Raw genomic sequence first — 25,490 nt, 5'->3', positions numbered from 1 at the left:
CAGTGGCTAAGGCCAGAAGGACATTGAAAGATGCATAACCAGCAGGAAAAAGGAGTACATTATGGCACTGTACAGATCTTTGGTGATGTACAGATGTACATCACCAAATGTACATCTGTACACCAAATCTGTACACCAAATGTACCAAATGATGTACAGATCTTTGGTGATGTACAGATCTTTGGTGATGCACCCCTGTTTTATGTGAACCAGCATGATGGGACTGTGTTCTCGAATGCCGGTATATAAAAACCCGAAATAAATAAATAAATAAATAAATAAATGTCTCACCTGGAATACTGTGCTCAGTTCTAGAGACCTCATCTCATTAAGGATAAGGACAGAATGGAAGTGGTCCAGAGAAAGTTGATCAAAATGGTGTGGGGTCTGTATGGAAAGCCATATGAGATGAGACGGAAAGACATAAATATGTATACTGGGACAGCAGAGATATGATACAAACCTTCAAATACCTGAAAGGAATTAATGATACACAAAACTCAAATATTTTCCAATGGAATGGAAGTTGCAAAACTAGGGGTCAGAATATGAAACCCTAAAGGAGAAGACTCAAGAACAATGTCAGGAAATATTTCTTCCTGGAAAGGGTGATGGATGCATACAATGGCCTTCCGGAAGAGGTTTCAGTTCAGTTTAGTAAAATTTGTCTATCGCATACATTATAAAATATCGAAGCGATTAACAATCAGGAACATAATTAATAACATACATCATAAACTAAAAATTACACAAAACAAAGGTACAGAATACAATAATCAACAGGGCTTGCTCATTGTTCAATAAAGGCTTTCTGAAAAAGATGTTTTAAAGTTTTTACACAGGGCGCCATTCTAATTTCATAAGGAAAAGTGATAGACAAGAATGGCAATGGAATTAAAAAATGCATGGGACAAACACAGAGGATCCCTGCTGGCAAGAGAACGGAAATGAACAAATGGGGAAACTTTACTGTTATACCTAAAGTTTACATTTCTGCTTGGGGGTAGCCTGCATGGAGCAGCATTTGCTACTATTCTGGCATGGGTTTTTTTCAGTGGGAGTTTGGAGGGGAATATTAGCGGAGTCCCAGAGAAAAGGAATATTTTTGCGCCGTGTGCAGAGTCCAAGTCAGAAACACAGTGTAATGTATTTCAGAGGTTAGGTATGTGATTTTATATTGGAAACTGCAGTGATATTATCGTGAGTAGCGGCATGGAAGTATTCTAAATAAATAAATAAAGAAGCAAATAAATAAATAAATACTCTTAACAGAAGGCTTGGGTGTAGCCTGCCTGGAGTCGCAGTTGCTACTACCCTTAAAAAAAAATAATTTAAAAGATAAAAATTTTGCTGAGCAGACTAGATGGACCATTTTGGTCTTTATCTGCTATGTTAGTATGGTTTATGCCTCTCAGTCAGAGGAATGTAGCTACAATGACAGGGCTTTATAGTAGGAGGAGGAAGGAGTCAAAACTGAAGAAAAAACCTGGGCAGCAGTAAATGAGGGTTCATGGCACCGTGACCTCAGCTAGGGACAGTTCCCATACAGTTGGAAATTGAAAGGAGCAGGAGGGAGAAACCCTTAAAAGTTTAATACAAAATTATTTATATTGTCATGGTTTATTTGCTTGTTAGTCCAACTTGGTGTATCTTTTATGCAAAATATGACTACAATATAATTATCACCCAGTTTCACAGATTCAGCTAGCTAGCAGGCGATGATGTCAACAAGAAATATATGACTTAAGGTCTGAATTGTCCAAATAAATTGGCCATTTTAAAGCCAAGTCACTCATAAGCAACCAGGCATTAATTGCTGAAGAGGACTTTTAGTAGCTAACTTATTTGAGACACTTAAGAAATACTGCTGTGTACACTTAAATAATTCAACTAAAGTGGAACTCATAAGCACTAAAACCAGAATTTGGTTCTTGTGCAGGATCAGAGGGATATGAAGCAACTTGATACACCACCCATTGTTTAACATTCTGCCCAATAAAACTCGATTCCAAAAAAGCTTGTAGGAATCTGGTTCCTGCCAATGCCAGTAGATGTCATCAGGAGCACCAGCACTTACTGGGAAGATGGCCAGTGCATGCAAGACTGATTCAGAGAATAAGAATGAAGCTTACAAGTAGTAATTACTGCTTCTGATTTCCTTTTCAGCAAATGTTCACAATTCTTATATAGCTTTTTTTTTTAAAAGCGATCCTGTTTTTAAGCAAAATATACAATAATAACAGATGATGTATATCAATACTCCCAATAATGGGAAAACCTGCAGTGTCAAATGAAGGCAAACAAAACATTCACAATAACGTCTCAGTTATTTATTTATTTATTTTTATATATCGGTGTTCGATTTTACACATCACATCGGTTTACATTCCAACAAAAAAATGCAGGAAATCAAGCTTTTCCTTTGTCAATACATTGAACAATAATAAACATGGAAATTGTTAACAAGGGAGAGAAAAACAAGGGAATGGTTAACACTAAGGGTTGCACGAAGGGGTGCACAAAGGGGAGTGCATAACAACATATTCTTTAATGTTGTCGCTTCTTTCTATATATATTTAGGAATATTACAATTATATGAAATGTAATACCTTATAATCACATCAAAATAAAGCAATATAAAGTAAAATGAATCCTATTAGGATGAAACATCACCCAGATAGCCCCAACATGCCCACATACTGCACGCTACTAAAAGCCTTCACCCCAGTCATACAGAAAACATTCTACCTCCCATTCACATTACATCACCATGTGCACTGAAGTATCATCCTAATTGACAGGAATATCAGTGTAGAAGAAAGCTGTTTTGATAGAGAGCTGTTGTCGAATGTTACTGGAATACTTTTCGGTACTTTCTTGTATGGCGGTTGGATTCGGATTTGAATTTTTTGAACATTTTGAATTTTTTTGCATTTTTGTATTGTTGTATTTTCTTATCTGATAAATTTTAAAGTATTGATATTTATGTAACTATTGCAGCACTTTATTCTAATTTTGTTATGCTCAGGCTTGTGAACCCTTGGATCGACGGAAGGATGGAATACCTGAGGAGGTGAATCCATAGGTTCTCCTGTCGGGTGGCGAGGCAGAGCAGAAGATGCAACCAGCTGACCCTCGGCACTGGAGACTGAGGCGACAATGGAAGCAGACGAAGAGTCTGAAGGAGCCCGTAGACCCGGGCTGCTGGGACTTAGGCGGACCTTAGAGAGGTCAAGGAGTCGAGGTCAGAGCAAGGGCTAACTGGAGCTTCACCCCTGGAAGGAGCCCGTAGGGACCCGGGCCGCTGGTACTTATGTGGGCCCTTGGAAGTCCGAGGTCAAGTGCCAGAGGGTTGTCGCTTACCAGTCTGAGGTCTTACACCAAGGGATCGCCGATTGCCAGTCCGAAGTCACATACCAGGAATCACCGCTAGTCAATCCGAAGTCAGGAACCAGGAACACCAAGACGAGACAGGAACCAGGAACAAGGATCCAAAGAGCAAGAAGACTCACCGAAGCAAGCAGACTTAAACAGCACTACGTTGCCAAGTCAAGGAATGAGCAGAGGAAGCCTCCCTCTATTCTGGCTCATTGGAAACAGCTGTAAGTAGTTAAAGGGGCCAGGCCCCTTTAAATCTAGAGAGGAGGCACGGCCTCCCACCTAAAATGGCGGTGGCCATCTTGGATTTCCTCCACGGAGGAAAGACTGCCAGACGCCATGAGGGAGGGAGGAGCAGGGACGACTCCCCACCCGGCGGCCATCCCGGGGACCTGCGCTGAGCGACGGGCATAGGCTCAGGGGTTTCCATAGAAGCTGCCGCAGCGGGTCGCTGCCGTGGGCAAGGAAGGGGGCCGCGGTCGTGGCCGTCCACGGTCGCGGAACACAACAAATTTATGATTTTGGGGTCGTTTTACGTTTAGGGATATGGGTGAGCATGAGTATGAATGGGAGGTAGAATGTTTTTTGTATGAATGGGATGAAGGTTTTTAGTAGTCTGGGGCATCCTAACAGGGCTGATCATGCTTTATATTGATAAGTGATTATAAGGTACTATATTTTGTATATTTGTAATTTTGGTAAATATATATGGAAAGAAGCAACAACATTAAAGACTGGAATATATTTAGTTATAACTGAGACATGTTTGATTACTCTCATTTGACATTGCAGGTCGAAGCAAAATATGACACATTACTGAACCCTGAGGTCATTTTTTTCTATAGTTCATTAGCCAAATAAATTTCATTTCAAAGTGCCTACAGGCATTGAGAAAAAACCTGAAAGTTAAAGCAAGCAGTATCACCTGAAAAGTTGTACATTAAATTAATTTGCCACAGGACTGGGGTATGTAGAAACGCACAAAGCCAAAGGCAACAAGTAGGGAATTAGTTTGGAGTGAGTTACTGTACTTATAGAGATGGGCGTGCAAGCACCCATGTGCGTACATTCATCAGCCCGCACCCATGGATGCGGTCATTTTATACATATCTGCATACATGCACGTTATAAAATAGCCTTGCTGCGCGTCTATGTGCGCTCAATTTTAAGTGGATGTGCTTACGTGCGTGCAAATCCCCCCTTTTACCTCGTAAGTGGGGAAATTTTAAAAGGGATGCGAGTCGCCACTGATAGTTTTCCCGAGTTCATCCCCAGTTCACCTGGGTAAGGGATACGACTTTCAAACCCCCCCTAATTTAATAACCTCCCTTCCACCCTGTTAGCCACAATCTTAAAACCCCACTTATCTGTCTAGTTTTTTTTTTGTTTTTTTACTTATGCGTCATCCACAGCAGAAGTAAAGTCACGCGGCAGTGTAAATTTCATGCTAAAACCCCGGAATCCCCTTGGCCTGCCCGTACCATGCTCATTCCCTGCCCCCTTTTGGAAACCTTTTCTTTGTGTACGCAGCGGCGTGTACGCGTGTATCCCAGCGGCTTATAAAATCCGCTCGATGCGTACGAGCCCAACTTGTGCGCATATCTCCCAGTTCTGGCACAAGCAGGGCTTTTAAAATTCACCTTAACATTTATTTATTTATTTATTTATGTTTTGAAAAGCAAAGCTGCCTTGATACTAGCGCCACAAGCGATATGCAAAAGAGTTAATACATATCAAATGGTTTCACTGCACAACTATGGGAACTGAAATCTTACTCAAAACTCTAGTTGAAATTTCATCTGGAATTATCGCAAATGCTTCTTGCCTTGCTTTTACTTTAAGACAATCAGTAAAAGAATTTCACAATGAGACATTAGTACCAGGAAATGAATCATACCAGTGAAACCCATTTGGGCCCCCTCTCTTGACTGCTTCTGAAGTCCATCTTCATCTTGGTAGTCAATGTAAACAAGGTCTATGGCTTGTAGACCAAAAGCTTTTGCTATGACGATAATTTTTTGCCTGGCATACAGAAGCTCACCTGTTCCTTTGCTACTTGTTGCACCTAAGAAAAAACACATGATAAATGAATTAGTTGTGTTTACAAATCCTGAATTTAAACACAGGTTTCATAAAGAAAGAATATATTTGTTGACGGTGTCACCACTATTTAAAAGAAAAAAAAACAACTTATGATAATAATTTGAAAGAACATAAGAAATTGCCATGCTGGGTCAAGCCCAGCATCCTGTCTCCAACAGAGGCCAATCCAGGCCACAAGAACCTGGCAATTATCCAAACACTAAGAAGATCCCATGCTACTGATGCAATTAATAGCAGTGGCTATTCCCTAAGTAAAGGTCTAAAGCATGGATACAGAGATATTCTTTATGTTGCTTAAATAAAAACAGAAAAGGTGAGATGTGGGGAATTATGAGCTTTGCTCCTGATAGCTGACAGAGAACATCAGGGGTTAACTCTATCAACACATCTAACTTCCCTTTTCTCGGGCCTACGCTGAGCGCAGCCTGTAAACAACCCCCACTCCCCCACTGTCACTAGCCTGCAAAGACAGGAAACCGGTCTGCACGTAGACATATCTAGTGCAAGCTTTAGCAGCCCCCGAAACTGCTCTTGGCCCTCTTATGTGGCTGTCACAACACTTAGGCAGATAGGTTAACACATCTCAACTGCCTCATGTCCAGCTTGTGACCTCTCTCCTCCCTGCCTGAATACACTGCCCGCTGGCACATACTCAGCAAAAGGCCAGGAAAGACATATAGTAAAAACGCTGTAACAGCCAATAATATGATGCATGTATTTACATGAGCCAATGATGTTATGGCACATCTGTATGCAAATTACACTACTTAGGCAACAGGAGACCTGTTGCCAAGGCACTGGATCAGTGTTGGGAGAGGCCTTTTATAGGCCTCAGCTTCAGACATCTTCAGTAGGGATTTTCCGCTGTGGCCCCTTTAAATACCGAAGAGAGACGTGAGTGCCTAAGGGCAACGCGCTGTGTAGGGAGTCGTCGGCAGCAACCGGCCACATCAGAGTTAGGGATGTGAATCGTGTCCTCGATCGTCTTAACGATCGATTTCGGCTGGGAGGGGGAGGGAATCGTATTGTTGCCGTTTTGGGGGGTAAAATATCGTGAAAAATCGTGAAAAATCAAAAAAACGTAAAATCGCAAAACCGGCACATTAAAACCCCCTAAAACCCACCCCCGACCCTTTAAATTAAATCCCCCACCCTCCCGAACCCCCCCCCAAATGACTTAAATAACCTGCGGGTCCAGCGGCGGTCCGGAACGGCAGCGGTCCGGAACGGGCTCCTGCTACTGAATCTTGTTGTCTTCAGCCGGCGCCATTTTCCAAAATGGCGCCGAAAAATGGCGGCGGCCATAGACGAACACGATTGGACGGCAGGAGGTCCTTCCGGACCCCCGCTGGACTTTTGGCAAGTCTTGTGGGGGTCAGGAGGCCCCCCCCAAGCTGGCCAAAAGTTCCTGGAGGTCCAGCGGGGGTCAGGGAGCGATTTCCCGCCGCGAATCGTTTTCGTACGGAAAATGGCGCCGGCAGGAGATCGAGATCGAGGCGCCGGAACCCTCGCTGAACGACCTCCTGCAGTCGATCTCCTGCCGGCGCCATTTTCCGTACGAAAACGATTCGCGGCGGGAAATCGCTCCCTGATTGGGGCGGCCCAAGGTAGGAGTCGCTGGCTGCGTTTTTGCCTCCCTTTGAGGCAGGGGTAAGTGGACCAGACGTGGAGGTGAGAGCGTCAGTTCCTGGGTGTAACAGCCTTAGCCAGGTCCAAGGACAGCAGCTTTTGCTGAACTTTAAGTTTAAGGTTATTGGCTAGACCCTAGTTTAAGAGAGAGAGAGAGAGAACCTCAACATTAGAGCCAGCAGAAAGGCTGAGCTATAGACATCTGGACATATTAGGCTGAAGTTACCTTAACCGGTGCTGGAGCAGTTTGCATGTGTGTTAACGGGTTAATCTGTGCTTTGAAGCCCTAACTTTGCAAATTCTCAGGCCATGTAGTGAAAGTTGAATACTTTTGGAGCCTTGCTTGATCAGCTCTGCTCCTATATGCTTTTAGGGAAACTGTGGTGTTTAGAAAACCCCAAGCATTTAACTTTCAAATATGCCCTGTCATTAATTGTCTGTAGCTTGTACTGCAGTCTATATAAATTAAACCTTAGTCAGTCACTTGGAATCAGTGGCAGGGAATCCTTTCAGTCTGTGCAAACCAGCCCAGGATTACTACGATTAGCAATTGTACTTTTCTTCTTATGCTTGAATCTGCTTGGAAATGAAAAGGTTAAGATGTCTTAAGCCTTGCTACCTACCAGTTTCAAATTGTTCCTGGCTGTGCTTGAGTGTTTACTGAATAAACAGAATTTGGGGAACTGAAAGTGGCTTGGTTTGGAGTCATTACTAAGGGCTAGAATGGTGCAAGGGTTTTGGGAAACAGATGCAGGACATTACGAGAGTTGCCACAGAAGTCCAGCTCCAGGTTTTGTTTTGAGTTAAAAAGAGGAGACGCTCACATGGTAAAGCAGGAAATATTAGAATTCAGTCTTCTGCATAGGGGCCTTACTTACTGACTGCGACTGGTGTTAGACTTGTGACACAAAACATCAGCCATAGGCTGGGGATAAGAACCCCTGCGCCTTACTGTGAGAGCCTTAAGACTTATGGCCCTAGAAAACCCACCTATGTATACTCCACGTCCTTAAAATCCTAAAACTCATAACGTGAAATTGCCACAAACAGTAGAAATCAGCTCCACGTCACACCTTGAAGGCTCTTGCCTCTCAGGTATTGGAGGACCACGTGTAGTGATGGCAGAAGGTATACCATTCTCATTAGCTTCCTTCTGACCCCCAGGAGCTGTACATCCTGACACTAACATTTAGCTTGCAGGTACACCATGCCATTTTTACAATGTCCCTGGAACCAAAATCATACCCATATAAAGCATGTGCACAACTTTCATATGCATAAAATGTATGCACATACTGTATGTAATTGTACACATACATGCATGCTATGGGAAGACTTTGTGTATTATATAATAAACTGTGCCATTTATACATTTTAAATTAAAATTTTAAATTATGGGTGTAACCTGAGCAGCTCCAACTTATGCATGTACATGCCCCCCACCTAGATGCACTAATTAGAACTACCTTCCCCATGGCATGCTCAGAATAAAACTGTAAAGGGGGCTTTAAATGATTCCTCAGACTTTGTAGTATGCAATACAGAACATACACAGCACACCAAACAGATCAAAGTAAATTGACACTCACCATTCTGGAAAGGTTGCACCCCGATAAATACATTTTTGGTCTTTACCTCTCTCTTTACCTTCTGTATGCATGCAGCAGATTCCTTTTGTATGTGCACACATAAAACCTTGGATATATGTGCAACATGAACACATTTGAAACTAGCACAGGAGAATATATTGTAGCTTTTTATATTTGTTGCATTTAGTAATTAAACCATGTTATGTAAGGATAAAACAGATCATATTGCTGCTACTTAGGAGCCTAAGATTAAAGGTTAGCATGTAGAGTAAGGCTGTTTAGCTTTGGAATAGTGGGCCAAGAGGACCGGAAGGCTCACCTGCATTACTTACCCAGCATCTCCTGGAAGAGGACTCCAGAGGTCACTGCAAATGAATCCAGGCTTCAGGCTCTATAACTGTAGTATCCAGAGGCCCCACACCCCTTGCAGCAGAAGAGGACCGGAAGGCTCATCTGCATTACTTACCCAGCATCTCCTGGAAGAGGACTCCAGAGGTCACTGCAAGTGAATCCAGGCTTCAGGCTCTATAACTGCAGCATCCAGAGGCCTCACACCCCTTGCAGCAGAAGAGGACCGGAAGGCTCATCTGCATTACTTACCCAGCATCTTCTGGAAGAGGACTCCAGAGGTCACTGCAAGTGAATCCAGGCTTCAGGCTCTATAACTGCAGCATCCAGAGGCCCCACACCCCTTGCAGCAGAAGAGGACCGGAAGGCTCACCTGCATTACTTACCCAGCATCTCCTGGAAGAGGACTCCAGAGGTCACTGCAAGTGAATCCAGGCTTCAGGCTCTATAACTGCAGCATCCAGAGGCCCCACTCCCCTTGCAGCAGAAGAGGACCGGAAGGCTCATCTGCATTACTTACCCAGCATCTCCTGGAAGAGGACTCCAGAGGTCACTGCAAGTGAATCCAGGCTTCAGGCTCTATAACTGCAGCATCCAGAGGCCCCACACCCCTTGCAGCAGAAGAGGACCGGAAGGCTCATCTGCATTACTTACCCAGCATCTCCTGGAAGAGGACTCCAGAGGTCACTGCAAGTGAATCCAGGCTTCAGGCTCTATAACTGCAGCATCCAGAGGCCCCACACCCCTTGTAGCAGAAGAGGACCGGAAGGCTCATCTGCATTACTTACCCAGCATCTCCTGGAAGAGGACTCCAGAGGTCACTGCAAGTGAATCCAGGCTTCAGGCTCTATAACTGCAGCATCCAGAGGCCCCACACCCCTTGCAGCAGAAGAGGACCGGAAGGCTCATCTGCATTACTTACCCAGCATCTCCTGGAAGAGGACTCCAGAGGTCACTGCAAGTGAATCCAGGCTTCAGGCTCTATAACTGCAGCATCCAGAGGACCCACACCCCTTGCAGCAGAAGAGGACCGGAAGGCTCATCTGCATTACTTACCCAGCATCTCCTGGAAGAGGACTCCAGAGGTCACTGCAAGTGAATCCAGGCTTCAGGCTCTATAACTGCAGCATCCAGAGGCCCCACACCCCTTGCAGCAGAAGAGGACCGGAAGGCTCACCTGCATACCTTATCCACAGGGCCAGAGCAACCCACTGTGCAAGCCGTGCACTTGCACAGGGCGGTGGCCTAGAGGGATCAGCAGCCTGAAGACCATGACTGAAATGAGGGAGCTGCTGGCCCCACCACATGGCAGGACCATGCAGCAGTTCCAAATTCACTTGCATCAGCATTGTGAGTAGCAACGTATCTGGCTAAGTGTTGGCCAATGAATATCTGGCTATCTTCAGCGGTCACCATTTAGCCAGATGAGTCACTAAGCTGGATGAGGATTAGATATATCAAACTGCACGTGATAGGAAAAGGGGTGTGTTTTATGGTAATAGCCTATTTATCGGAATGTGTGTTATCAGCGCTTCGCATAGGTATTACCGCAAACTGTTCATTTTACCAGAGCGAGAAAAAGAGAGAGAGAGCGAGAGAGACTATCTACAAGGCCCTTGTAGTAGTTAGCTATTTATGCTACTATAGGAGGCCCACCTAGTAACTCGAGGTGAGGTTTAGGTAGTAGTGTAGGGATTAGGGGCCACTTTTACATGCAGAGTGAGACGTATGAACAGAACAGTGCACTCTTTGTACAATGTTCTACCTAGCTTGATGGGCTCTCTACCCTGGGTAACATCAAGCTAGGTTGAGAGAACATTGTACAAATCTCATCGTTGTGTGAGTTTCCTCACTCCGAAGGACATCAAATCTTCACAGAGTGCACTGTTCTGTTCATACGTCTCACTCTGCATGTAAAAGTGGCCCCTAAGCCCTACACTACTACCTAAACCTCACCTCGAGTTATAGGTGGGCCTCCTATAGTAACATAAATAGCTGCTTACTATGGTGTAACCCCCAGAGGTTCTCTCTCCTCTCCCCCCACATTTCAGGCCCTTTCCTCAATCCCCCCCCCCACCCACCCCAGATCTCAGGCCCTTCCCCCAATCCCCTCCCCAGCCTAAAAATGCCCAAAACTGAATTTGGAAAAGAATCACAATTTGCATTATGGGCATATCACATTACATCACACCACACAGCTTAATGCATTTGAAAAAGGTGTAGTTATTTTTGGCATTAAAACTGTGCGATATCATGCGTTATGATTCGCGAAGCCAGCCCACTTTTCCGGAATTCCCGCCCCGACTCCTCCCCAATCCCTCCCCTTTTAAAAATTTGCATCGCATCATGCGCTTTGGTGCTTTTCACACGTGTTAAGGTGTTTTTCGCATGTGAAAATGCCATGATGTGATAAATGACCCTGTTAGCTTGATAAGTGCCAACATTTGATTTATTCAGTTAAGTTCACCAGATGTTAGACCTGCCATAGAGCAGGTTCAGCTGGATATAATGTATTCGGCTAAACAGCACCAAATATGGAGATACTCAGCAGCATAGCTGGTTTATCTGCCTAATTTACATAGCCATTTTCTTTTCAATATTGAACTGATAGAGATTCAAGTACAATAGTGCTAGTTTGGTTATTGCACTTTCAATAGATAGAGAGTTCAAATAAACAGCTATACTGCCAGGAAAAGTAACAGAAAAAGAAACATAAACGTTCAGAACCTATGCTGGCCCGGAAATCCTCTGCTCCAAAGACGACTCCATCCAGACGAAGACCAACAGGGGGACAACGCTTCAAGGTTTCTTCACAAACTCCCTTCAAAGCAGAACACAAAGGGGACTGTAACTCAAGTCTGAGAGGTGGTAAAATAATTCAAATATTATTTATTATGCTTTGAAATAGTTGCATTTTAAAATTGATCAGCCTATTGAACCAGAAAAGATATGGATTCAAGTTATTAACATAAAACCTTAGCTAATTTCAGCACATAGAGAGAGGGTCATTTTCAAACCCAATCAGTACTTTACACAGGGAAATTGTCTCCCTTTATATGCAGCACATACATGGGGCTTCTAAGCATCCCAGGGGCTGGAATTTGCATTTATATGCATATTTTAGAATTTTCCAAAGTACGTGTATAATTTTTCTTGTAAAACTGACCTGCACATATTAGCAGGGGTGTGGTTAGTCTTCCTGCAAAGTGAACCTTTACTTTGAAAATTAATGTACAGCGTGTATGTTAAAAGTACCTGCAGACTTTGCACTTATGTGGCCAGTCTTAAAATTATCTCCTTAGGGGGGAATTTTCAAATAATCTGCAGGCACTTTTACCCATGAGCACAACTCTACCTTCCCTTTAAAGACTTCCTATGAAAAACGCACTCGTAGAGATTTGCCTCTTTTTTTCTGTGGGTACTTTTCCCATTCCTGCCCCAGCCTAATCCCACCCACGTTTTCCATGGGTAAGCGTCTGTGCACTGCTGATGCCCACACATGCTTTCACCTGGGGATCGGGTGCGTGCTTTCCACTCAGCCCATGTATCTGGGTAAATGGCATCTGAAAACTGCCCTCAAAATGAAGTGTGCTGGAAGGAAAGGGGTTAGGATTGGGGGTGAGGGAAGATGACAGAGGGAGAAGTAGATGGTCTGAATGTGGATGAATTTTAGTTCATTTATCATTCAACTATTTATTAAATTCCATGCATGGAAAACAGCATCAAGAAAAAATAGAGAAATAAAACAATACATAATCTTACTACAATAACTTGTTGCTACAACCAGTCCACAATCAAACAGGGGTTGGAGTGTTGTATGGATCCAGACAATGTAGGAAACGTTTAAACCTGAAAGAAGGACTGAGGCGCTGAGACCCCTTACACGTTCCTTACGCAAGTTCATGTCTATGCAGGACAAGAAAAAGACATCACAGAAGAAACAAGCAGTAATTTCCCAACTGGTCTAGTACTTAAAAAGGCTGTAAACGGAGAGGAATAAAAAAATCATCTCTTACTGCTTGATATTTATTAACACGCAAGGATAATTTAACCAGCACATGCCCCCTGTTGCGCAGGAAGGGGACCCTTGAGGTGGAGTTGAAGTCCCCACCGTCGGCAGGCAGAGCTGACTGATTGACGGAGGCCGGCCGGAGCTTCGCCAATACCAGCCCTCGTTCCCCGCAGGTTGAGCCCTTGGGCACCGGGGCTGGCTGCTCTTAGGTGGGCCTCCGTCCAAGGTCTTCCTAGACACGATGAGGGAATCCAGCCAGGGGCAGGGGATCGGGCATCCCCCGGTGGGCCGGTCACTCTAGTCACGTGGTCTGCCGAGCGCGGCCGTGACAGCCGTGCTCGGCAGACCACGTGGTATCTCCTGGGCCGGCCTGAGCGGCGAATCCCCGGGCCGGTCATCATCGGAAATCCGCCCCGAGCCAGACAGGGCAAAGTCCCGAAGACCCAGGCACCCGGGAGAACCTGGAGCAAGACGGGTGGCGCCCGAATAAGAGCAAGCCGAAGCTTGAGAGGCCAAGTCCAGAGTAGATTCAGCAGAAATAGCAGGCAGTAGTCAGTGCAGGCGGCAAGCAAGGAGAAGTGGTAACACAGACCCGGGCCGAACCAGGAGTCAATCAGAGAATGTTCAAGCAAGGCAAAGGTCAAACCAGGAATCAGACAGGAGCGGAGTCAGACGTAGAGGAGGTCAAACCAGTAATGCAAGGACAATGCAAATGTGTCGTTATTTCGGAATTTAAATCCCGTCTTACTCTGCGTTACTCTACTGCATTCTGCACTAGCAGACCCTCATTTCCATTAACTACTCCCAAACTCCTCCCACTTGCATACTAAATATAATATTTACAGACTAAAGTGCATTGCACGCGTTAGACCTGTTTAACGTGCATTCGTGCCTGAATGCATTTTGATGAATGACCAGGTTGGTTTGTTAATGATTTTATTTGTATTGCATTTGCAAACATATTTTACACATTTGGCAATTAGAAGCAAAAAGGATAGGGTGAGAAATCAAATCTCTCTAACTTACTGTCTAGCAAACTATTAACAGCTTCCCAGAGATGAGATCTGTTGGTCCTCTATCAAAAAATTCAATAATGAATAGGAGGTCAGAAATTATTCTTCAATCAGACTTCTAATTGTTAAAGCCTATTCTTCACCTAATTCTAGGGATTTACAGAGGGGACGTTTTTGTTTTGCTTCAGTTTGTTTTTGCATTTGGGGAATTTTTTTAAATTTAGATTTTAGTTTGTTTAATCTTTATTTCAGTTTGGTTCTTTTGCCTTTCTATAATCAACATGAAATTAAAACAAACCAAAATTAGAATAAAAATGGGGCTTTCCCAGGCCATGTGCCAGACACCTCTGCTCTTCCTACCCCTGTCAATATCTCACAGCTGGGGAAGGCTCCTCCTGCCCCAATCCTCCCTGTCCCCCACTTACCCCTTCGATGAGGGTCTTCAGCAGAGAAAGGGGAAGGAACAATTTCCAGTCACTCCTTCCTCGCTGGGTGACCCTTAGGCCAGCAACAATGTCTGCTCTGCAGGAAAACAGGCGTAGGGCTCGTACTGCCAGACAGCAAAACGGCACTTGCCCCAGGGCCCGCCAGCGCCTTGCTTAAAGGGAAACCGGTAGGGCAGGCGTGACTGGGGAACACTTCTGCCCCTTGAAGACCCCAATAGAAGGGATAAATGGAAGCTGGGGAGGACGGGGAGTGGAGGACCCGGTGAGCCCCGGGGAAATCCTGACCCCAGGTTATTGGCAAGGGTAGGAGTTCAGGGGCTCAATGAGCTGAGGCAGTGATATCATAGGGTGGTCCTAGATCCAGCTCTTTTGTTTTTTTACTTAACAAACCAAAAATATCTGAAAATTATCAATATTTTTGGCAAGTTTATTTTTGGTTTGTTTCATTTGGAATGAACTGAAAACAAAAAATGTATTCTTTGTAAACAAATGCACCTCTGTACCTAATTCCCATTGATGATGCCTTGTTGATGACTGTTTCAAGAGTTTTACCAGAGATAGAGAATAAGAATAAAGTATTTTTGAAAATAAGGACCATATTATATAAATGTGTTAAACATCAATAATCCCCATCAAAATGATAAAGCATTTAATCAAACTTTAAAAATATGGACTTACTGTAGTTTCACTATGGAATTGGCTTACTAGAGAGGCTGAGAGAAATTATCACTTTATTCTATTCCACTTTAGACTGAAACCATTAGGGCCACTAACCTGTGAAATGTGGAGGCGTGCAAAAAATCATGCACAAGAGGAGCTTTCCATGGGACAAAACAAAAAAATCCCACAGCAGCGTAAGAACATGCCACATATCTCTACGTATATATTGAGTAAAGCTCAGGAGTTTTACAGACTAGAAAACCCACTTCTGGGGAAGAAAGGGCCTGATTTACTCCGTCTTTTCTCCCATTCTGTGCCAGTGGTAAAAATTCTTAGTAAATGAGCCCCAAGTTTCATAAATAATTCTAACCAAGAGTTTGACACTTAAAGGTGAATTTTAAAACAGATATTAGCGCAGAAAGGGCTACGTACACGTGTACATGTATTTTATAAAGGGTTTGCACACACATCCATATATAGTGCATGTAAAAAAAGGGGTGTCCAAGGACGTTCTGGGCAGGACATGCCCCCTTGGACCATTTACATGAGCTGGTATTTTACAACCTGTCCGGTCAATTTTAAAAGCCACGCGCACGCCAAAAACCAGGAGATACACGCGTCTCAGACCCCCGTGCAGCGTGAGAATTTTAAAAGGCCCGCAGCCGCGCATGCATCTCCCATTGCGCGCACAGACATCTTCTCGCCAAAAAGGTGTGGGGTGTGGGCATGGGCGGGGCACGGGCAGGCCGGGTCTGTAGCAGGAATCCAGCGCGTAAGTACATACGTGCACAAGCATGCTCCCAGGTGCCCTGCTGTGAAACTTTACTTCTGCTATGGACAATGTGTAAGTCATCTAACAAAAAACATGCGCTGGTCAGCGGGGTTTTAAGGGTGAACAGGAGGCAAGCTAGCTAGATGAAGTCCTCTCCTTTACTGGGGCAAGCTGGGAGCATAATGGGAAAAAGGACTATTGCATCAGTGCACATGGCTACTAAAATTCCCCCCACTTACGTGCATGGGTTGGCATTTGCATGCGTCAGTATAAAATTGTGTGCACACATACGCATGTATAGCCAATTTTATAACACGCGTGTGTGTGTATATACGCGCGAATGTTATAAAATCGCCATGTCCAGGTGAATATAACTAAGAATAAAAGTATTTATTGACAAATACTAACTGGGTGAGAGGTTGTGGGTAAATTGGGGGGAATTCAGGCTGAAGAACCAGGAGGGTATCTCATACCTAAAGATGGACTGGGCAAACTGGTGGCCGCATTGGGAAAACTGGTATTTATTCACTTACTTATATTCTGCCTTTCAATCAATCAATCAAAGCGGATTACAAAATACCTACATAATAATAAATAAAACAATATCACAAGAATACATTCCATACTCATTTCTGTAAACATAAACACACAAACAGAGTTAATTAAAAGCTTCTGAAAAGAACCATCTTTTTATTTTCTTTCTGTATCTCAGGTAGTATGTATTTCTACAGGTAATGCATTCCACAATGTTCTACTGGGAGACAAAATAGCAGATGGCAAAGTAGAAATAGCTAATAAATTCTGAGATGCAGAATGGGCGGATACGATTTTGCCATATCTTTTAAACTAAAGCTATCTTGATGTTTGGCTTTAAGTGTTAGACTTAACAATTTAAACTTGATTTGTTGCGCTACTGGTGGCAGTGTAATTCCTTCATATAGGGTGAGCAACTTTCTGGATAAGCTGTAGGGCATATAACAAATATTTGGAAAAACTCCATATAAAGGATTACAGCACTCCAGATGTGAAAATACAAGGGCTTGCACAACTGGGCAAAAGTCATTGAAAGGAAGAACATCATGTAAAGGCTTTACATGATGTTCTTCCTTTAAGTTTTAAAAAAGGCGGTCTTTGCCACCCTTTTTACTTGAGAAGCATGTAGCAATTTGGAATCGAGAATCACTTCAAGATTTTGGGACTCAGAGACTAACTGAATAGTATCTGTCACTAACAGGGGCGGATTCCCGATGACGGCCGGCCCAGGAGATACCATGTGGTCTGCCGAGCGCGGTTCTGTCACAGCCGCACTCGGCAGACCACGTGACTAGAGTGACCGGCCCACCGGGGGGATGCCCGATCCCCCAAGCCACCCCTGGTCACTAAGGATGACAACTGTGGAGAAAACAGAATAGGTGCCTAACCATAGTACAGTAGGCTCTGCACAATTAACTACTAAGTCATTCTGTGCAAACTAAGTTTTTATATCCTGTAAATACCTATTAAATAAGACAATAGGAAATTCACCAATAACATCACTTGGAAGATAGAGAGAAAAAAACAATGTAAAATTGTGCCACCAATTCCAATAGCTGCCAGTCCTTTAATTATCTTCTGGTGAGACATGACATCAAAGGCTGCCTTGATATCTAACTGGACTAAGATACCACTCTTTCTAGAATTCAAATCACAATGAATTTCACCTCAAACAGACGCCAGCAAAGTTTCCATTCTGCTGCTTTTACGAAACCAAACTGTCTATCATCTAGGACATTATGCTCATCTAAAATATCTTCCAATTGTTCCAAGACACATTTTTCTAAAAGCTTTGCTAAAAAATATAAATTTGAATTGGATAATAATTCTGTAATTTATCAAAATCTTTTTATATATATCCTTCAAAACTGATTTGACGAGAGTTCCTTTTAGCTTTACTGGTACAACTCCAGATGCCAATGATGAAGTATCTGTAATAAAAATTTTGCAAACAGAAATCTTTTTTTTCTATCAAGAAAGAACAAGGGGTCCAGCTCCCTTGTTGACGATTTTATCCCAGTAATAACAATTTCCTTCATGCGTGCATGCTTTAAAATTCACTGACTTGTGTGTATAAAAGTCAACAAATGCTAAGGAAAATACACACGTGAAATCTCCACCCATCAATGTTTAAAATTAGGAGCACAAATGCATGCGCATAGGAGATGTGCTCCACTTATCTGGATAAGTTTCAACTTCTCTGGCTAAATGGCAGCTTTGCCACTACTTAAGTGGATAAGTCTTTACAAGCGCTACTTATCCGCTTAAGTAAGATAGCCATACATGCGTATGTGGGCAGACTAGCACATGTTTTAAAGTTATCCTCCTACTTATTAAGTGTAACACCGAAGAGGTGTACGTTCTCAGTACAGATCTACAAAATGCATTTTTAAATAGACGACATTTTAGAGTGGTGTCTTCAAACATATTTAATTAGTTTGGGTGAGAAAAGTTCTACTCAGGGATGGTAACTTTCATATTGGCATGCAGGCGCATATTTCTGCCTGTGTGATGGCACACGCCCAGGGATGCAGCCGTTTTATAAATTGCGCATGTTATATAAAATAGCCTGCACCTAGTTTTATGTGGGCTCGTCAATCCTACTACATAAATCAGAGGATTTTAAAAAGGGCATGTGCCCATACCACTCCCAGCTTACCAGTTCATCTACCAGTTCGCCCAGTTAACAACTGGGTCCTCCAAGTCCCCTGGTTTGATAGCCTACACTCCCCCCAGTTACTCCAGACCCTTTAAATCCCTCAAAAGTGGCTCGATCCTTTCATTTTATCACTTACACATCATCCATAGCAGAAGTAAAGTTATGTGGCAGGGGACTGGCGCGTGCCGGGGTGAGTAAGTAAATATGCGCATAACTCTTGGCCAGGCCCCAAAACGCCCCTGCCCCTTTTTGGAAACTTTTAATCTGTGCGCACAGTGGTATTTATGCACATATCTGGGTGCTTTTTCAAATACAGTTGGCACACAAGCGCCCAGCTTATTCGCCATCCCATAACTGATGCACAACAGGTTTTTAAAATTCACTTTAAAGGGATTTATTAAGCAAGTCATGTTAAAATCAATGGGATACCTGCAGATTTTAATGTGTATGTGTGTGTGTATTAAACCATAATGTTTTGCAAAATGTAAGGCCTTCATGAGAAGCAAACTGTAGTTGATTTAAAATGGTCATGTTTAACTGAATGTTATCTTTTTAACACAGCTGTGATCTGTGTACTCTCTTACAGCCTGGAGATACTGGCTACAGGACATCACAGTAAATGTGGGGGGCAACAATTAACATGGAAACTTTTGGCCCCTCCCCCCTGGAGTTTACCAAATTCCCTCAAATCAACAACCCGCCAACATCCAATGGCACTTCTAACTTCAACAACCTAAGCTCCTACCCTGAAGTGCTCAATCTACTGCCAATAAATCATCCCCCCAATACCTCCCGTTTACCCACCCCCTCTGCGGAAGCAAGGAAGCAGCAGAAGGAGGAGGAAGCAGGATCTCCAGTGAATGGAAACGTTGCCTTCTCAAGAGTTTGACCTGCATTTGGCGGGAGGAAGAACTCTTGTGGAACTTGCAGGTGGGGGAATCTTGAATGTAAATTTGGGGGAGTGCAGGGGGTTAATTAGATTCTAGGGGGCTTTGGATCTCAGGAAGGGGAGTTCTCTGGATGTCTTTGCATGGGCAGGATTTACTGTTGGAGTGGGGGCTTATGTTAGAGATAGTAAGGAGACCCAGGATACTGCCTCCCCCTCAACTTCTCTGGTAGCATGCAAACCTGTCAGCATGCTAGCAATTAAATAACTACACCTCGAAAGACCTACCTTTTGAGGCTGCTTTTAAATCTTAGCCCCTGGTTCCCCCTGATCATACTCCTGGTTTTTAACCAGTTTCCATCATAATATAACTCCTTAAATCTCTCATACGTCCTACTTGTCTGTCTTGAACAAAGTGTAATTTCTCTGGAGCGGGGACTGTTACCTGTATTTGTACAGCACTGCATATATCTAGTAGTGCTTGTAAAAATGGTAAGTAGTAGTAATAATTACATTTACCTTGACAACAGAAACAAGGTAAATTTAATGTAGTTTTGATATCATTACCATGGTATGTGTATATTTAAAATGCTGATCACATCATTTTTAATGTGACTTTGCTAGGACCCTAATGCTCCATTACTGGCATTAGTAGACATGTATTATGGAATAAGCATATAAGCTGTAACATGGCTTAGTAAATACTCTTACCTTACAAATAGACACATTCCACATAGTTGTAAAAAATATTTCTACTAGATACAGAACTGAAATGCCATGCTAGTATCATCAATTACTAAATTTCCAGTCTACAAAGTAATAGACTTGAAGAAAATGAAGCCATAAAACTCATGCATTTTGAACTATCTTGAATATGTAGTATAAGTGAAGACCAAGGACTTAAGCTCTGAGTTGCCTGTCTATAGAAATAGGCTTATACAAAGCTTGCACACTTTTTGAGCTACAAACTTTAAGTAATGTATTCAGCTCTTTTTCTTTCAGGTTTTACTGATATCAGAGGTGTTTGGCAGCCAGAGTATCCCATTGTTCATTTCAATATAAAGGATTTCTTTCCCAAATAGTCATGGACTCAAATTAAGATTAGGAGGCTCTCTATTTGATGAGAAAAGTCATTTAATAGAGAAGAATCCTAACTGGGAGGAAAAATGTGAAATAATTTACATGCAAGGTGGAGAAAATTAGATTTGATCAGGATCAAACTGCATCACTAACAACTGCCTTCCAAAAGCAAGCTATACTCTCATATTGCTATCTCAATCAACTTTCAATCCAAAAAAAGATATGAACAACAAGATCTCATTTCCAAATAATCAACCTACATCCTCTAAGAAACATTCATCCTCGAAACCTCCACACAAACTAAATCAACCAATAAACTACAAAAACAACACACATATCCAACTCTCAAACTATATGCTTCTCTCATTCATACTCATCAATACTCGTTCTATAATAAAAAAAAATACCTCTATTCAATGACCTACTCAGTGACCACAAACCAGATTTCATTGCAATTACAGAAACCTGGCTCAAAAACACGGATTCCATTCTAATAAACCAACTATCCAACCAAGATTACAACACCTCTTCAATCCCCAGAAAAAATAAAAAGGTGGCTTATTGCTTAAATCTAAAAAAGCCTGCAACTAACACTTCGCCCATCTAACATTCCTCCACCATTGGAAATTGCTTTATATGACTCACCAAAACTGCAAATATGCCTTATTTACTGTCCTCCAGGAGCACTCGATAAAAACTGCTCACCTCTAATTGAATATATTATGAACAACATCTCCCTCAACAAACCCATAATCATACTTGGTGACTTCAACATACATTTCAACTTACCAACTCACTCAAAAACCTGCCAAACAATCATTGATGCACTATCAAGTCTATATCTAGAACAAATAATCCAATCTCCAACTCATAAAGCAGGCCACACAATTGACCTCATTTTTGTCAACACTGAACTCTGGAAATCATTCTCTACCCACACCACAGAGATACCCTGGTCCGACCACCATCTAATCCAAGCTAACTTACATACCAACATCAACCTTAAACCTCCTCAAATTACTCCAAACAAAATATCCTACCGTCCACCATTCAACATAGAACTTTTACAAAAAACTCTTCAATCCGAATTAAACATCAATCTATCTAGCTCCGAGAACGCTACCTCATCATGGCTAAACATCACAAAACAAGTTGCAGACAACATCAATCCCATTATTACAAAGACTAAACAACAATCCAAACACAACAACCAATGGTATAACGAAAATATCAGAACTGCCAAACGCATACTCCGAAAAAAAGAAAGAGAATGGAGAAAAAACAAAAATACTACCACACTAAATAATTATCGGAACAACTTAGCTCAATATAAAAATATCATCAACAATGCAAAAAAGGAATTCTTCTCCAACAAAATCTCCAAATTTCATCATAACCCCAGAATGTTATTCACAATAGTTCAGAAACTTACCAAAACCACCCAAGAGTCTTCATGCACCAAACATGGAAGCGATGACTTTGCTGATTTCTTCAACAACAAAATATCTCATCTAATCCAATTCAACATAACCAACAACAACCAGAACACCAAACTTAACAACAAGATAACCTTATCATGGTCAAACTTTGACACTGCCTCCACCATTGAAATTCAATCTATAATAAATAAAATGAACCCCGCCATCCATCCATTAGACAACATCCCAATAACAACCCCCAAATCAATTGAACCTACCATATCAAAAACCATCACCAAAATTGTCAATTTATCACTGACCGAAGGCAACTACCCCAAATGCCTCAAATCTGCTGTCATCAAACCAATCCTTAAAAAGAACAACCTAGATCTGGAAATCCTTACCAACTACCGTCCCATATCAAACCTTTCGTTCATAGCCAAAACCATTGAAAAAGTCGTACACACTCAACTAGATGACTACCTGGAGACAAACAGCATCCTATCTCCATCCCAATATGGTTTCAGAACAAACCTAAACACGGAATCTCTCCTCATCTCCCTAAATGACATTATTATAAGAGGCTTTGACAAAGGTGAAAAACAGTTGCTCATTCTTCTTGACCTTTCAGCCACCTTCAACACAGTAAACCACAATATACTATTGGAGCGACTATCCCAAATTGGTGTAACTGGCAATACCTTACATTGGTTTTCTTCCTATTTATCTGATCGAACATACCAAGTATTAATCAACAACAACCTATCAAAAATAATCAACCTCAACACCGGAGTCCCCCAAGGATCAGCTTTATCAGCCACCCTTTTCAACATATACCTTCTCCCCATCTGCCAACTACTAAAAGAATATGAAATTACACACTTCCTCTATGCTGATAACATTCAGCTCCTCATTCCCATACAAAATTCGATTGACGACACCTACAAGAAAACCTCAGAACTACTTATCTCAATCAAACATCTCCTAAATTCCCTGAAACTCATAATCAACTTTGACAAAACTGAAATAATACTCATGGATAAAAAACCCAATCCAACTCCGCCACCCCTGACAATACTTGACAAACAAATGATAACTATACACCCTACCACCCACACCAGGAACCTCGGAGTTATCATTGATAAAGAACTTTCTTTCAAGAACCACATAGCAAATAAAACTAAAGAAGGATACCACAGACTCCTAACCCTAAGACACCTGAAACCATTTCTCATCCCCCAAGATTTCAGAACTGTACTACAACATCTTATCTTCTCCACCTTCGACTATTGCAACTCCTTACTAATTGGAATACCTTTTTCATCCCTCAAACCACTCCAAATACTGCAGAACTCAGCTGCCAGAGTCCTAACTGGAACAAAAAGAAGTGAACACATAACACCAATATTGACCTCACTTCACTGGCTCCCTATTACTGCACGTATTGCTTACAAATCAATGACCATAATCCACAAAATCCTAAACAATGATCATCAAGGTCTTAACACCCTAAACATAATCCCTCAAAATTCTCCAAGAAACCTACGCTCTAATAACTCAGGTTACCTAAACATTCCCCCTATCAAAGATGCGCATCTGGCAACAACAAGAGAAAGAGCCTTTTCGATTGCCTCACCTAAACTTTGGAACACCCTACCTAAATTCCTGAGAACACAACACGACCTAAAAACATTCAAAAAAGACCTAAAAACACTTCCGCAAATTCTACATTGACCTTCAGACGTCTGATCATCCCAACTCTCAACTGAACTCTCAGTTGTAAACCTCTTAATACATTCTCTTCACCCTGAACCTGCATACCCTCCTCATCCAACCTAATAATGCTCTCTGGACTTGATATGCTTATTTCTGATATTGTTCAAATTGTTTTTACTGTTGCACAACTGCTAAGAAAATGTATAACGTTCACATTGCTTTTCTGTTACACAACTGCTAAGAAAAATGTATACTTTTGTAAACCATTGTGATGGCTCTACCGAATGACGGTATATAAAACTCAATAAATAAATAAATAAATAAATAGATGTAATGGTGAGCTATGGATTAAAATTATTCCATGTTTATTAAGGTGTGGCTGGTGTCCTTTTTTTTTTAATTACAATATGAATTTGCCAGTGCAACCCATGAAAGAATCTATATTGTTGAGCTGTGTGATCCTACTTCTACTCTTCTGAAAACTACTGTCACAGGATGCTGTATACCTCCAAACTTAAATGCTTCATTCCAAAAAATCCTGAAAGCCATCTGGTTCCCTTAAAAGAAGGTAAAGTTCAGTGTGCAAAAACCTGCCCTCTAAAAAACTCCAAAGCCAAATACACAAAATAAGTTCAGTATCAGCAAATGTATTCCTGTGGCATTTCCTGGTCTCTGCTGTTTTACATTTGCTCTGAAAGAAAAGGTCATGTCCTCAAACACTTAAAAACGAATGGGAAACTGCAGTAATATCAACTATTACAGAAGTGTTGAAAAAAGAAAAGATTTTCAACAAGTTGTAAGATGCTTTACAGCATGATTGTTAAGATCATTTGAATCTGTAATTCTTTGCTACATATGAAAATGAAAGAATGTCAACGATACTTTTGTGAATGTGTGCGATAGAAGTGTTACCCTAAACAAGTATTTTACAATAATATTTTGGATACTGTGAAGGATTAAAAACAAAACAACAACACACAGGCTTACTCACTCCAGCACTATATCTTATGTTATTAGGGGTAGGTTTTAAAAGATTGCGCGTGGGCGTACATGTGCGCTACCCAGACAAGTGCATGTAATAAAATCCGGGGTCGGCGAGGGCAAGGGGGTGCACCGAGCTGCGCTGCCTTCCTCCGTTCCCTTCCCCCCAACTTAACCTTCCCACCCCTTCCCCTAAACCTTCTCCCCCCCAGCCCTATAACCCCCCCCCCTCCAAATATTTATCCTACCATTTGCGCACACCGGCAGCCGTCCGGCACGCAATCCTCCGACACAGAGGCAATGGCCGCTCTGTATGAGGCCTCTGGCTCCGCCCCCAAGCCCAGACCGCCCCGCCCCTTTAGTAAAGCCCCGGGACTTACACGGTAGATTTTAAAATGAGTGCACCCGGCGCGCGCACATGTGCACCTGATTTTATAACTTGTGCGCGCCAAGCCGCACTGCCTTCCCCCGTTGCCTCCGGCCTGGAAGGGAACTTCCCTTCCCCCTAAATCTGACCTTCCTACCCCTTCCTCTAACCTTTCCTCCCCCTAGCCCAACTCTAACCCCCCCAAAATTTTTATTTTACCTTTTGCGCGCGCTGGCAGCCTGCCAGCACTTGATCCTCCAACACAGCGGCAGTGGCCGCTCTGTCGGAGGCCTCTGACCCCGCCCTGTCCCTGGACTGCCCCTTTTGTAAAGCCCCGGGACTTACACGCGTCCCGGGCCTTTATGCGCACTGCCGGGCCTTTTTAAAATAGTCCCGGCGC

At 42.6% G+C, this 25,490-nt stretch overlaps 1 protein-coding gene across 5 annotated transcripts in view; it reads right to left on the bottom strand.

The window, feature by feature from the left end:
• CLYBL (citrate lyase beta like) overlaps positions 1 to 25,490 on the bottom strand; it is a 392,684-nt gene that overhangs the window by 118,966 nt on the left and 248,228 nt on the right. For 4 of the 5 annotated variants that reach the window (XR_003857135.1, XR_003857136.1, XR_003857134.1 and 1 more), the window contains 2 exons: positions 11,775 to 11,868; positions 5,276 to 5,443 (listed from right to left, as the gene is read on the bottom strand). Coding sequence is in view for 1 of the 5 variants with exons in the window: in XM_029604501.1 (XP_029460361.1) it covers positions 5,276 to 5,443; positions 11,775 to 11,868 (262 nt within the window). In the remaining 4 variants the exon portion in view is untranslated. The remainder of the gene's footprint in view (positions 1 to 5,275; positions 5,444 to 11,774; positions 11,869 to 25,490) is intronic. The other variant, XR_003857137.1, reaches the window with a different exon arrangement.

The sequence above is a fragment of the Rhinatrema bivittatum genome, chromosome 5 (genome assembly GCF_901001135.1).
Source record: "Rhinatrema bivittatum chromosome 5, aRhiBiv1.1, whole genome shotgun sequence".
In the NCBI taxonomy this organism is placed as follows: domain Eukaryota; kingdom Metazoa; phylum Chordata; class Amphibia; order Gymnophiona; family Rhinatrematidae; genus Rhinatrema; species Rhinatrema bivittatum.
Note: the sequence above shows the minus strand (reverse complement) of the source record. Positions and strands in the feature narration are given on the sequence as shown.